The 12490-nt window shown below is 47.7% G+C and overlaps 1 protein-coding gene across 2 annotated transcripts in view; it reads right to left on the bottom strand.

Annotated features, from left to right (window-relative positions):
- Window positions 1-2501: 2501 nt before the first annotated feature.
- NUP93 (nucleoporin 93) overlaps window positions 2502-12490 on the bottom strand; it is a 104989-nt gene continuing 95000 nt past the window's right edge. For both annotated transcript variants that reach the window (XM_045442813.1, XM_045442814.1), the window contains 9 exons: window positions 12253-12379; window positions 12067-12139; window positions 11713-11757; window positions 9423-9539; window positions 8531-8649; window positions 7287-7404; window positions 6759-6842; window positions 5193-5321; window positions 2502-2775 (listed from right to left, as the gene is read on the bottom strand). In XM_045442813.1, coding sequence (XP_045298769.1) covers window positions 2665-2775; window positions 5193-5321; window positions 6759-6842; window positions 7287-7404; window positions 8531-8649; window positions 9423-9539; window positions 11713-11757; window positions 12067-12139; window positions 12253-12379 — 923 coding nt within the window. In that variant the 3' untranslated portion in view covers window positions 2502-2664. The remainder of the gene's footprint in view (window positions 2776-5192; window positions 5322-6758; window positions 6843-7286; window positions 7405-8530; window positions 8650-9422; window positions 9540-11712; window positions 11758-12066; window positions 12140-12252; window positions 12380-12490) is intronic.

The following is a 12490-nucleotide window of genomic DNA, read 5'->3' as shown; positions in this document are numbered from 1 at the left end:
TTGGTAAATCATCAGTGCTGGATACTGTAGGGGGAAAGTCTATAATACTGTGTGTAGGTGCATCAAAAGAATAACAACAATGGCTGCTCTACCACCATTAAAAGTCTCTAATTAAACCATAAGTTCTAGAGAGGCAGGAGCAGGGCTTACATCCTGGCCCCAGTGTGAACGGGCACCGCCTGCTCTTTGAGGAGCCCGTCCAGCACACCAGCGCCAAAACCGAAGGATCCGTTCTCAGAGAGCTCACCAGCTCCTCTCGTTTCCCCCTTTGAAGTTAGGCAGCCGGGGCTGTTTTACGTTAAGACAAACAAATAAATGAATAAAAGGAACAGAATCCTTGAGATCAAATCTCAAGGTCTCTGAAAAGGACCCTGATTAAGTCTGTACTTCCCTCTGAGTGTCTGAGTAAGACGGTGAGCCACTCTAAGGCAAGCACTAACTCTGTCAGTCTCCAAGTGCCCTTGATTTTGTTAGAAAGATTGGAATCGCATCCCTAGAAGATGCAAGGTTCCCAGTTCCACTTTCTTTGCTTCTCTGCACAAGTGGTAAAATCACAGACCACCACCGAGGGAGAGGATTTAGTTCCCTGAATGGGTGATTGGAGGATGACTTTTACTAACGACCTGTTACAGGATAGGATTTCTGGGCACAAGCTGTAACCATGGGTACACGGGAACCTGTTCTATGCCTCGCAGACTCAGGCTCCCATCTCTCACGTCTCTACACGGAGCAGGCCGTGCATCACCACAGAACCGGCCGACAGGACAGGCCCTGGGATTTGCTGCGGGAGTCTGATCCTTCTGGTGTGATTCCAGTTATCTTATCTCTCCTACAGAAGGCTCTCTGGGCAAGTCCTCAGTGCCAAACAGGGACTGCTTTCCTCTGAAGGGTGGAGCCCCCCCCACCCCCCCATGCAGGGCTCACAGGCAGTTCTGTTTGGAGCTAGCAGGGCTGCACGATGCAAGGAACAGCAAATTCACAGGTAATTCCCGTGGTGGGAAGGACGAACAAGCGGTGAACCAGGGAACAAACACGCATTTAACCTTAGGCTCCTCACGTCTGTGGCCCTGCCACATGTCTGCGAGGAAGATCCAATATTTACAAGCAGAACACTATGTCACACTTGATGCAAAGTCCACTGAGTACTCTTTTTGTAAAAAGCAGTTAAAGCACTGGGCGACTTGTTTTAAAAAATATAAATCAGCACCTATCAACAGGGTACAACTTACTAAATCAAGTCCCCTGCGGGGCTCATCTTTTAACACTTTCCTAGTGACGCTCAACTGAAGACGAGTGCTCCAGGGTGAACAGGTGGGACAGGAGGAAGGCAGCCTCAGCCCCTGCCAACCCTCGAGCTACGTCCTTGATGGATAGCGGAATCCAACTGATGAGCAGCAGATGGCCCCGTTATTATTCTGGGAAAGATTAGTGCTTTCCCCAAAGGAAAGTTAACAACTATTTTAACCACCACAGGATAGCAGGGATAACCATGCCGTGTGATGAGAGAGACTTCTGTTTAGGAGGAAAAGCACCTGTGGAGACTCCGGGATCCCCTAACCTCCCTCTGGGAGAGCCGGCCCTAGGAGCCGTTGGTAAAACCAGCAGGCCTGACTGCTGCCTGGCGTCCTGCAGCCCGCCTGGACTTCTCGTGTCCTCTCTGGTTTTGTACAGAGCTTTGGGACTGGCGGTGGGAGAAACAAGAGTCAACGATGGGGGTCAACCTCTGCTCAGGGACCGCACACCCTCAGTGCTGATGCCCAATGGTGTTTGCATTCCATACCTCAGCAGTCAGAACGCAACCCATGAGCTTGCCCAGCCAGTGGGCTCCGTGAGTGGGGGAGAGGGAAAGGTGGGCTGTCCAAGTAGAGGAACCGACCACCAGAGAAGGGAAAAGAGAGCCTAGAAGTCCTGTGGAAGAGGGGAGTGCACAGGCCCACACGGGCGCCTGGGCGGGGCAGCTACAGAGGGAGAAGCTGTTGAGGTCTGCCCTTCCTCAAGCTCCAGCGGAGAAACCTACAACGTTCCCTTTTAAAGCTATGTTTTTCCAGGGCTGTTTTCATTTCCAGTGGGATTCCAACTGAACAGCAAACTAATTAATCTTGGAATCAGAGCAGATGATTTGGGGGATGGTCTTGGATCACCCGGACCCCAGGGCACATCTGGGAGAAGAGGGGCCACAGAGCACTCGCTAGTTCACACACAGATCCCAAGTCGCCCACGGCTGAGGGTGGCTTTCACAAATGAAAATGTAAAACACGGACAGTGACCCTGCCATAGGGATACTGTATCTAACAAAAGCAACTCCCGAAGGCTTCATTTCCTTGCTCATTTTGGGTGTTTTTTTAATCATTTAAGGTCAACTTTAACCAAATCACAGATGCCTATATAAGCCTAGCATTCTCTGGCCCAAGCACTAGTGAAGACATTTCCTCCCACACAAATAAAAATTGAAACAAAATTTCAAAGGAAAAAAAATGAAAATAAAAGAATGTGAAAAGAAATACAAATCAAAGAAATTTATTGGGTGCTGACAAAAATACATAATACAAAAAACAAAACAAAACACAACACAACAGAAACAAAACCAGAAACCCCACCCCAGCGGGCCCACGCGCCTGAGGTACTGACAGCGCGCAGTCCCAGAAGCCCCGCAAAGCATTGCACTTAATTCATGAGGACCTCCATCTGCACCAGCCTTGCATTGGTGTCCCCAGACGTCCGGTAGGGGATCATCCCAGCAAAGGTAATCAGGGCTCGGGCTTGGCTTCGGAGTTGCTGAGAAAAAGGGAAAGAAGAGAAGAAAACCAGTGAGCTTTTGCGTCTGGGTACAATACTGGGAACCACCACCGTGTTCTTCCATTTTCTACCCCCTGGTGTCAGGGGGCAGCTTTCTGGTGAGTGGATCAGAGTCTCACCCTCAACGGTCATGTTACCCATAAGGTGCAGACTTAAGCAAAGCTGGTCCACTGAGGCCCCACTTCCAAAACCCTTCTACTAAGCAAAAGACAGACGGGGTTGCCAGACAAGCTGCCTCGCCTGACACACGGGACCAGCTTCTGACACAGCCCCGTGCTTCAGATGGCCTGCTCTCCTTCTCTGAGCCTCCCGCTCTCTCCTGGCTGGTTTCTGACCACCTGCCTCTGTGGGGGTCTGAGCTTCTCAGACCTCCCTACAAAGTGGGTCCAGTCACATTCTGGCTCTTTTCCTCTCCTGCTTCTTCCCTTTTCTTTCCTCCCATTTCTTCTTTCCTGACATAGGTGCTGGGCCCTCCATTCCTCAGTAATAATATTTATGAGATTCCTAGATTGTTCCAGGAGGAAAGAAGATTTAAATTCAGGTAATTCCAGTCACAGGAAAAAAAAAAAAAAAAAAAAAGACAATCTTCACCCTGATTTCCAGGGTATAAATTACTAAATACAGAATAAAGAAACTTAGAAGAACAGCTTCGGGTTGCCCCGTGTTGAGATGTGTTGGATGCTTATAGCAGCAAGAAAGGAAACTAGATCTGGAGTAGAAAAGGAGTTTACAAACCTCTTTTAGACCAGTAACAAGACTTTTAAGGATAACTCAGGGGTCACTTACTAGGCTTCCTAAGGACCATTCAAGAAGAAATCTGAAAGCCATGGGCTTTTTACCTGATAGATGAAATAAACTGGCAAGCATATATCCTAATTAATGTCCAAACCGAAAGAAATTTTTACTTTATGATGAGAGTACCCATTAGATTTTCTTCAAAAGTGCACGGGCTCTCATGCGTCATCTGAAGCTACTGTAAGTGAACTTTAGGAGTGTTCAGGCAGAGGGACTCACCCCCTTAACGGGCAGCTCTGCACTTTATAGCACGAAGTCACTTCTCGGGCAGGGAGCTTTTACACAGAAGTCTCTCTGTGACCCTGCTCATCCCTAGCTTTCAGAGAAAAGGTGTAGTGGGTGACAGGCAGACAGGAGAATGGCTTTATTCATGGTATGTGAAAACCAAGGGTCTAAAAAAGAAAGCTTGAGACACACAGAAAGTGAGTTCAGCTGGTCCTGAAACTATTCCCTTCACATGTGGGAAAAGGCCTGCAAGGCCACAGCGGCACTCTCTGTGGGGGCAGCCACCCGCCCCCCCGCCCCGCCGCCCTATGAGGAGCCCACAGAGCACCGGAAATGTCCACCACCTCAACGCTTGTCTGCCAAGGCCCAGGCACAATGAGCCACTGCTGGCACGTCTCCTGACGTGTATCTTTTATGCGGTCCAGGTTCTAGCCTGCCCAAAGGGTGGATGGCAGACCAGCAGCTGCCTCTGGGGCACCCGGGGATGGGCCTACCACTCAGTGGACCATTCCCAGCACTGCCACCTACGCTGCTGACGGTGAAAACTTCCCCATCACTCACTAGACAGCAATTCTGCCACGACAGTGCCTGTAGGGTCACAGCTGAGAGAGCCCCCCCACACACCCTTGGAGGCAGAAGACAGGATTTCAAACATTAAGTGGGGAAGTTAAGGGAAAGGTAGTTTTCATGGGGTCAAGCACCTACGCCCTTTTGTCAAATCAACCGGACAACATACGCCATGCAAGCCCCAGGCTCCCATCCACCTGGACCTGGCTTGAGCCACACGATGCTGGAGGCCCCAAAGGCAGCAGAAGGAGCCCTGGCCGCATGTCAGACGGCTCAGCTTCCAGACACGGCTCCTTCACCATCACCTGAGGGGCCTGCAAAAGCAAACTGCTTCCTGACCCGGGGCCTCAGTTCCCTCAGCTGTAAAATGGGGATAACAATCACTGCCTCAAGGTACCTCTCTGGGGTCACTGAGAGGTTCAGATGAGGGCAGAAACAAGGTTTGAATCAAATTCATTGTTGACCAGAAGTACTTATGATTCTGATGAAAGTGCTGAGCTGAGACTCACAAAATAACCTTCCGATTTCAAAATGTGTATGAAATTCCTATGGAATCACCACAAATTAGTATTCTGTTTGATTTTTTAAAAGGTAGTATCTGCAGACTTCACTTTTTTTTAAAACTTGAGAGCAGCGGCGATCCCGTTAACGTTCGATTTCTTCTGAGAGCCTGACACAAGGTTTACTCAGCAGCTAGGCAGTAAGGAAAGAGCATTTGGGGTCATGAGCAGGGGTCTCATGAGGTGCCGAGGACAGTAGACCAGAAAGGTGGTTCTCAGCGATGGTTCTGGCCAACGCTGGGATCTTACAGAGTCACGGTCCTCGACGACTCGCTGGGGCCTGGATGCCGAGGACGGACTTGTCCCTTTGAGCCTCTTAAACTGTGTGAACAAGATGTTCATGGTGGCGAGAAGCACTTCTGAGAGGTTGTGCCTGATCTGCCCAGAGAAAAACACATGAAGTAAGGAAAAAGCACCGAGCCCTGGGGCCGACAACCAGTGTATGTCCAGGCACGTCACGTCCCACAGCTGCCAGGGAGAGAACTACAGGGTCACCAAAAAGCAGCCAATGGCACTGCCATGTCAAGCATGAGAGCAAAGCGCAGGCAATGCTGATCAGGTGAGACAGATTATTCTTCTCCTTTCTTTTTGCCATTCCTCCTAGGCATAAAGAGGGGCAGCGAGCCAAAAGCATGCTGACCGTATCTGGCCACTATGTAGGCTTGGACTGGCCAGCAGAGTGATTACCGTAAGAAGTCTGGATTTCAATGTCAGTAGGTAGGGATGTGCACACTGGTTCTCCAGGCCCCGCCACTCCCCACTATCTTAGACCTGCCAGACTGTCTCCACGGAACCTGCCCAGCCCTAGCAGAGTCGTTGGGAGCGTCTTCAAGGGCAGACCCTGGTGCACCACTTCATTCCCTAATGCAGTGAACAGTATATCCCGGGGAAGGCAAGAAACAACAACAGGGGAAGTGGCTGGGGTAGAAATGACAGCAGGTAAGAAAGGCAGGTCGGCAAGGGGCAAGACCTTCTAAACTGAGTACCGTAGTAGGCAACGGCCCCCCACGTGCAGAAGCTGGCCTTCCCTCTTCCTCTAAAACAGAAACATGTCTTCATAAGAGGTATTTGCTTACTGTGTAACGATTTTAAATGGAAACAGCTAGTGACATCCCAGGGCCAGGCAGCTGGCCCTGTGTCTGTGGTTCCAGAGAAGAGTTTTTTACATGTGGGAACAACCAGAGAAGTCCTGGGCCAGTCCAGATCACAGAAGCCAGAATTTCTGGGGTAGGCCTTGGGTATGAAGATTTTTTACAGCTCTCTTAGAAATTCCAGTGGGCAGCTCAACTGCGCACCCTTGGGCTAGACGGTGGCAATGTGCTAGAAACTCTGCAGAGAGACGGTGGCTCTGGGGCTCATGGACTGGCAACTGAGTCCATGGCCACTGTTCTGCTTCTCAAGACAAACAGTTCAGAGAAGTGAAAGAAGGAGGTGTATCATGGTGCATGTGTCATACACCCAATGGAACTATTTAAGGAAGACCAGAGTTAAGCACTAAGATTCCCTCTAGAACAAGTGGATAATACAGATTTAAACCAGACCACACAGGATCAACCAGGAATCTGTGCCCCCAAGAACATGTCTCATCACTAAAGAGACTGTGTTTTCTGAGTCAGGAATTTGGACAATGACCTGATAGGGATATGTGTACTCACAGAAAACCAACCTAGGAATATCTGAAATTGGACTCGCCTTAGAAAACTCAGTCTACATGGTTAGTGTACTGGGACTCTTAACGTCATCAGCTACACTAAAACAAAAGCTTTCAGCAGAAGTGGGGAAAAAATTCCATCATGCAGGAAGAAAAGGACTCACTTCATCACTGAAATTTCTGAAGGCAGCCACTCTCTCTTCCACACTTTCCTGATTCAGGGGCACCAGCTTCAAACGATCAATGATCTGTTTAAAACAAAACCCCACCAGCTGCATATGAAATAACCATCAGTCATCTTGTCTCCTTAGACAGACAGCAAGCATCTCACATGTTACAAAGGGCTCTTTAATACAAAATACTACCTTCCCTCAAACACACAAAGGCTTTGGTCTTTCTAATTTTCTGACTGAATTCCCAACCACATTTTCTGAGGCAATTCTAAAATTCAGAGATTGCAAGTTACTCCAAGAAATCTCTCCATTTTCAGACTAATGAGGAAAGGAATGGGGAGCGGAGAGAAAAAAGAGCAACACAGAAATCCCCTTTCAAGTCCCAGGGTGATACTTGTCTTCTTTGCTTAACAGGCACGTTGGTAACATTTCCTTTGTTTTAGATGAATCCCATATAGTGTTTTGGATTTCCAGGGGCACACATCAACCTGCACTTCAAATAGCCCTCTTAAAACTTACATCAAAGGCTCTGTCAATATGACCACTGTGATACTCGTCAAAAAAGGTGATCAAGTCCAACAGAAGATAGAACGTGGAGTCCACAAATTTATTGGCACTGATTCCCTGAGCCCTATACCTGAAAGACAAAAAAGAGGGAAGAGGGGACAGGGATAATTATGAATTTCTATGCAATCTGTAACTTTAGAATAGCATTTGAAAAACGTCAAAACCTCTTGAAATCTCTAGGTGAGGTGAATTAAGGAGTGGAAAATAGCGTTTCTTTTCCAATGGCCAAGAAGTTGATGGTGGATTTGATACAAATCCATCTGTAAATATTCTGCACGAAGCATGGCTCTCTAGCCTCGGCCACCATTAAGCATCCAAATCTCCAGGAAGGATAAAAAGGTTCTGATGGGTCAAAAGTCCAGTGGCTACCACTGTAGAGTGTTTGCTAAATGGATTATTTGATCAGGAGTCTTCTTCTGTGCTACCCCAGGAAAGCATCTCAAACCCAGTTTTCTCTAAGTCACTTTACTAGGAGTATCTGTAGAGAGCACAAAAGGTAATGACTGTGGCCTCAGCCTGGGAGCTCCACCAAATAAAGTCTGATAACTCCGTTATCTCACCAAAGAAGGAAGAAGGTGGCTCTTAAACACTGGCCACTACCATCTCTAAGAATTCTCCCTTGGGGCGCCTGGGTGGCGCAGTTGGTTAAGCATCCGACTTCAGCCAGGTCACGATCTCGCGGTCCGGGAGTTCGAGCCCCGCGTCGGGCTCTGGGCTGATGGCTCAGAGCCTGGAGCCTGTTTCCGATTCTGTGTCTCCCTCTCTCTCTGCCCCTCCCCCATTCATGCTCTGTCTCTCTCTGTCCCAAAAATAAATAAACGTTGAAAAAAAAAATTAAAAAAAAAAAAAAAAAAAAGAATTCCCCCATCCACCTATCACTAGCTTCGTTCCAGAATGTCTTTAAGATGGCTTATAACTGTGTATAGATGAGTACAATGCCCAGAGTTAAACTTAATGAGCAAGATTAGAATGTTGACATATGCTTTCATACCCTTCTTTCTAGCAAAACTTTGAAGTCTGATAGTGACAAGTGCTGGTTATGATGTGAGGCAAAAAGAACTCTCAAGCAGTGCTGGGGGGATGGGGAGACTCTGGAAGGCCACCTGATGTGACTAGTAAAGCTGAAGACGCATGTGGTGGGCACGGGCGGCCTGGCACTGGCGCCGTGCCCCCTCGGAGCCAGCTCTCGGTCTTACCGTTCCGCGATGGAGAGTGCCATGTTCTTCAGCCTCTCTTTGTTGGACTGTGGTGCGCTGATCTGGGGGACAACAGGGCTGAGCAGTTTGTTCATCAGCTCTAGCACCTTGTCAGCATTCTGTTCCATTTTTTAAAATTAAGGAAGGAATCGATTATAAATAATCAGTAAAAGAGAAAAGGAAAAACAAAATAACCAAAAGAGGGAACGTTCTGGGGTGATGGATTAAAACATTCTGCACCTTGATCTGGATGATGGTTACAGATATACACCTATGGAAAGCTCATCAAGCTGGACCCTTGATGTCCGCGCATTTTTCCACATCTTAATTAGAACTCAATCAAAACATCTTTGAATTAACAAAAAATGAATTATAAACCTTCTTTTGGCCCACTTTTCTCAGTTTTTATAAAAGAAAGAGCATAATCTTTTTTAGGCCACGTAACGATCAGCAGTCACCATATGTCCTCATGTCGAAGTACTTATTCTAGTTCTCTCGAAGCACCTCAGCTGTCACCGCCTTCCCTAACACACAGGCCTCACGAGCGTGTCTGTGGCGACCAGAAGGGTAAGCACGAAGGCATTTTGTCCCAAAGCTTCACCATCGAAATGTGATGGACGCCTATTCTGCTGCCAAGTGAGATGAGAGCTCAAGGCCTACAGGATGTCCGGGCAATATGTTGTTCTTATTTGGCCAGAAATACTTTATGGGCAGAGGTAACTCTGTAAAATGGGAATTTCACCCTGACCGGACCATTAACTGCCAAGCACTAGGAGAAAATGCCTCATCAGGACAGCAGTGCAACAGTGGCATTGTCAAACTGTTTGTGCATTTAATGCCAAAAGGCCGACGGATCTATTAAGTACAGAAGAAGGAAAAGGGCATGTCTTACCTTGGCAAGGTCATAGAGCTTTGCTGCTTCTTCAAACAGTCCTTTATTTTCTGCCACGGAAGCAACTTTGTTGATAATAGGCTTTGTGTCACTAGTAAACTTATCTATGACTCCAGGCTGACAAGACAAATTACAGAGGGGAGGAGGAGAGAGATGGGTACACAGAACTGTTAATTTAAACACACAGAAGCAGTTGGGATCTGAAAACGACTTTAACTGAAAATGCCTGCCCTAGGCAATGCATATATTTCATCTGCTAGACTCTGGCATTCTGGAAGATGTAAGGTCCTATTAAACATATGAAAGGGACCAAGGAAACTACAGATGAAGAAGCAGACTCACGGGCAGCACAGAGGAGTCAGCAGTAAGATGTCTGTGCTGCCTGATTGTCCAAAATGATCCAGAGGGTAGGTGAAAGAGTCAATGATTTTAAATTTGCTGATGCGTAGGCACTAGGAGGAAAAACCAGGAGGCTCAGAGAAAATACCTGAAAGATTCTGGATTTGTTTTCTAAGACAGATGGTAAAAGAAATTCGGTGCTGAAAAGATATATGGCAAATGGCATCAAGATATTTTTTTTAAAAATCACCATTAACATTCAACAGCAACCAAACGGTCAGGAGAGCACGAGAGGCCTTAGGAACCACAGAAGAGCTAGTGTGGACAGAGTGACATCTGACAGGCTATTCTGATTTTCCATCAGCACTAGACCAAGTTGGGGTGACCTGCTCCTGCCACCCTGGAGGCAGCACAGGAGACAAGTGAAGAGCATGGGCTCTGAAGTCACGAAAGACTGGGTTCAAATTCCAGCTCCCCTTCTTTTTTTTTTTTTTAATTTTTTTTTTCAACGTTTATTTTTATTTTTGGGGACAGAGAGAGACAGAGCATGAACGGGGGAGGGGCAGTGAGAGAGGGAGACACAGAATCGGAAACAGGCTCCAGGCTCTGAGCCATCAGCCCAGAGCCCGATGCGGGGCTCGAACTCCCGGACCGCGAGATCGTGACCTGGCTGAAGTCGGACGTTTAACCGACTGTGCCACCCAGGCGCCCCTCCAGCTCCCCTTCTTACTAGCTGTGTGATCCTGCGGGAAATAATGAACTGCTCTTGTTTTCTTTTCCTTATTTGAAAACCACCTTGTTGGATCATTATTGTAGTGATTAGTTAAAAAATACCTATAAAGCATTCAGCACAGTGCTTGGCAAATGTCACTGCTCAATAAGCATGGCCACTGTCACCAGTACTGTCACTGTCCGTTCTTCTGAGCTGGAAGGTGTGCACATTGTGAGCTCATCTTGAGATTGCTGGGTCCAAACCACCCTTTTTTTTTTTTTTTTTTATTCTTTTTTTTTTTTTTTAATTTTTTTTTTCAACGTTTATTTATTTTTGGGACAGAGCATGAACGGGGGAGGGGCAGAGAGAGAGGGAGACACAGAATCGGAAACAGGCTCCAGGCTCTGAGCCATCAGCCCAGAGCCCGACGCGGGGCTCGAACTCACGGACCACGAGATCGTGACCTGGCTGAAGTCGGACGCTTAACCGACTGCGCCACCCAGGCGCCCCTAAACCACCCATTTTTACAAGTGAGGAAAGGGAGTCCCTGAGAGAGGCAGGTGACTTTCCCAAAGCCACCGGGAGAATGCCTGCGTGGGGTCAGGACTGGTTTTTGGCACCAGGGCCTCTGCCCCTTTTGCTATGGCTCCCACTGCGCACGACAGGTCTCAGGGAATCACTAAGGTCACAGGCACAGCTGTATCTCCAGGGTCAGAGTGAAGTTCTCAGCCCTCAGAAACTACCTTCTGAGAGAGGTCAAGCATATTTCTAACTTGTTTATCTGAGGAGAGTAGGTGCAGTAAATAATTCCTTTTCTTGCCTATTTTCTGAGCCAAGAATGACAGAAATGCAGCCTTCTTAGCTCAAAAATCAGCAGGCATGAACAGATGAGTCCTCTGCACATAATAAAAAAGCTATCTGATCAGGGCGCCTGGCTGGCTCAGTCAGTAGAGTGTGTTGACTCTTGATCTCGGGGTTGTGGGTTCAAGCCCCCTACTGGATGTAGAGATTACTAAGAACAAAAAAGCTATCTCGCTATACATTTACATAGTTTAGAGAAATAGAAATGTGTGTTAAGATCAAGGGCATCATTTGTGGCCATTCTTTGTTGCTTAAACTACAATTTCATTAAGATCTGCATCTTTATTACTTTGAATCCTAAGATTTAACTACATTCTTTTGACAATTGTATATCCCCAACTGCAAACTAACACATCTCTAGAGGCACATTTAACCCACCTTTCTACTTCCATCATTCTCTAGTTTCCCAAGAATCATATCGAACTGTGGAGACAAAAAAAAGCGTACTCAATTTACTGGACAACGATATACACACAATCCACAATTCTCTGGACACAAAAGAGAGGAAGAAAACAGGGGAGGCAGGAGAAGTTTTACATGAATCAGAAAACAGTGAGACTGAATCGGTATTTTCGCGATCAGAAACCAAGAAAGCAAAGACAACCAAACCCCCCGCTAACCCCGCCCCAGGCCTTATCCGCCACAGCCATGCTAGCGTGACCACACAGCATCACGTCAGCACGGGTGTGTGCACCGCAAATCGTGGGTGGGAGAAAGGAGGGACCGACGTACCTCACGACTTTCTATCACAAGCTCACTCACGCAGCGCAAAAACATGTTTTCTCCTTGACTATCTTTCTCATCCCTGGAAGGGGACAAAAGCAACACGGTTTCTGGCATGGACCTGAGGTCTCTAATCGTTCTCAGGATGACAGAGATGAAAGCCAGCCGAAGTCAACGGTCAAAAGTGGGTGTTACCTGAGGAAGTAGAAGTACTGGAGTGCCTCCCTCGGGTCTGTGGACTCAAACTTGCGGGTGTAGAGCATGAGTAGCCGCACAAAGTTCAACCGCCGCATGCAGGGAGGGTCGCCAGGCTCGTGGCTGACTGCACCGTGGGGGACAGAACCGGTCACGACCACCCTGCCCCTCTGACCCAGGCAACCAGGAATTATGGGAGCTGAATCCAAAGACCCTGCAGCCTGGCCAACGTTTGCCA

Source organism: Leopardus geoffroyi, chromosome E2 (assembly GCF_018350155.1).
Source record: "Leopardus geoffroyi isolate Oge1 chromosome E2, O.geoffroyi_Oge1_pat1.0, whole genome shotgun sequence".
Lineage (NCBI taxonomy): Eukaryota > Metazoa > Chordata > Mammalia > Carnivora > Felidae > Leopardus > Leopardus geoffroyi.
The sequence above is the reverse complement of the archived record's forward strand: the minus strand, read 5'-3'. Positions and strand labels throughout refer to the sequence as shown.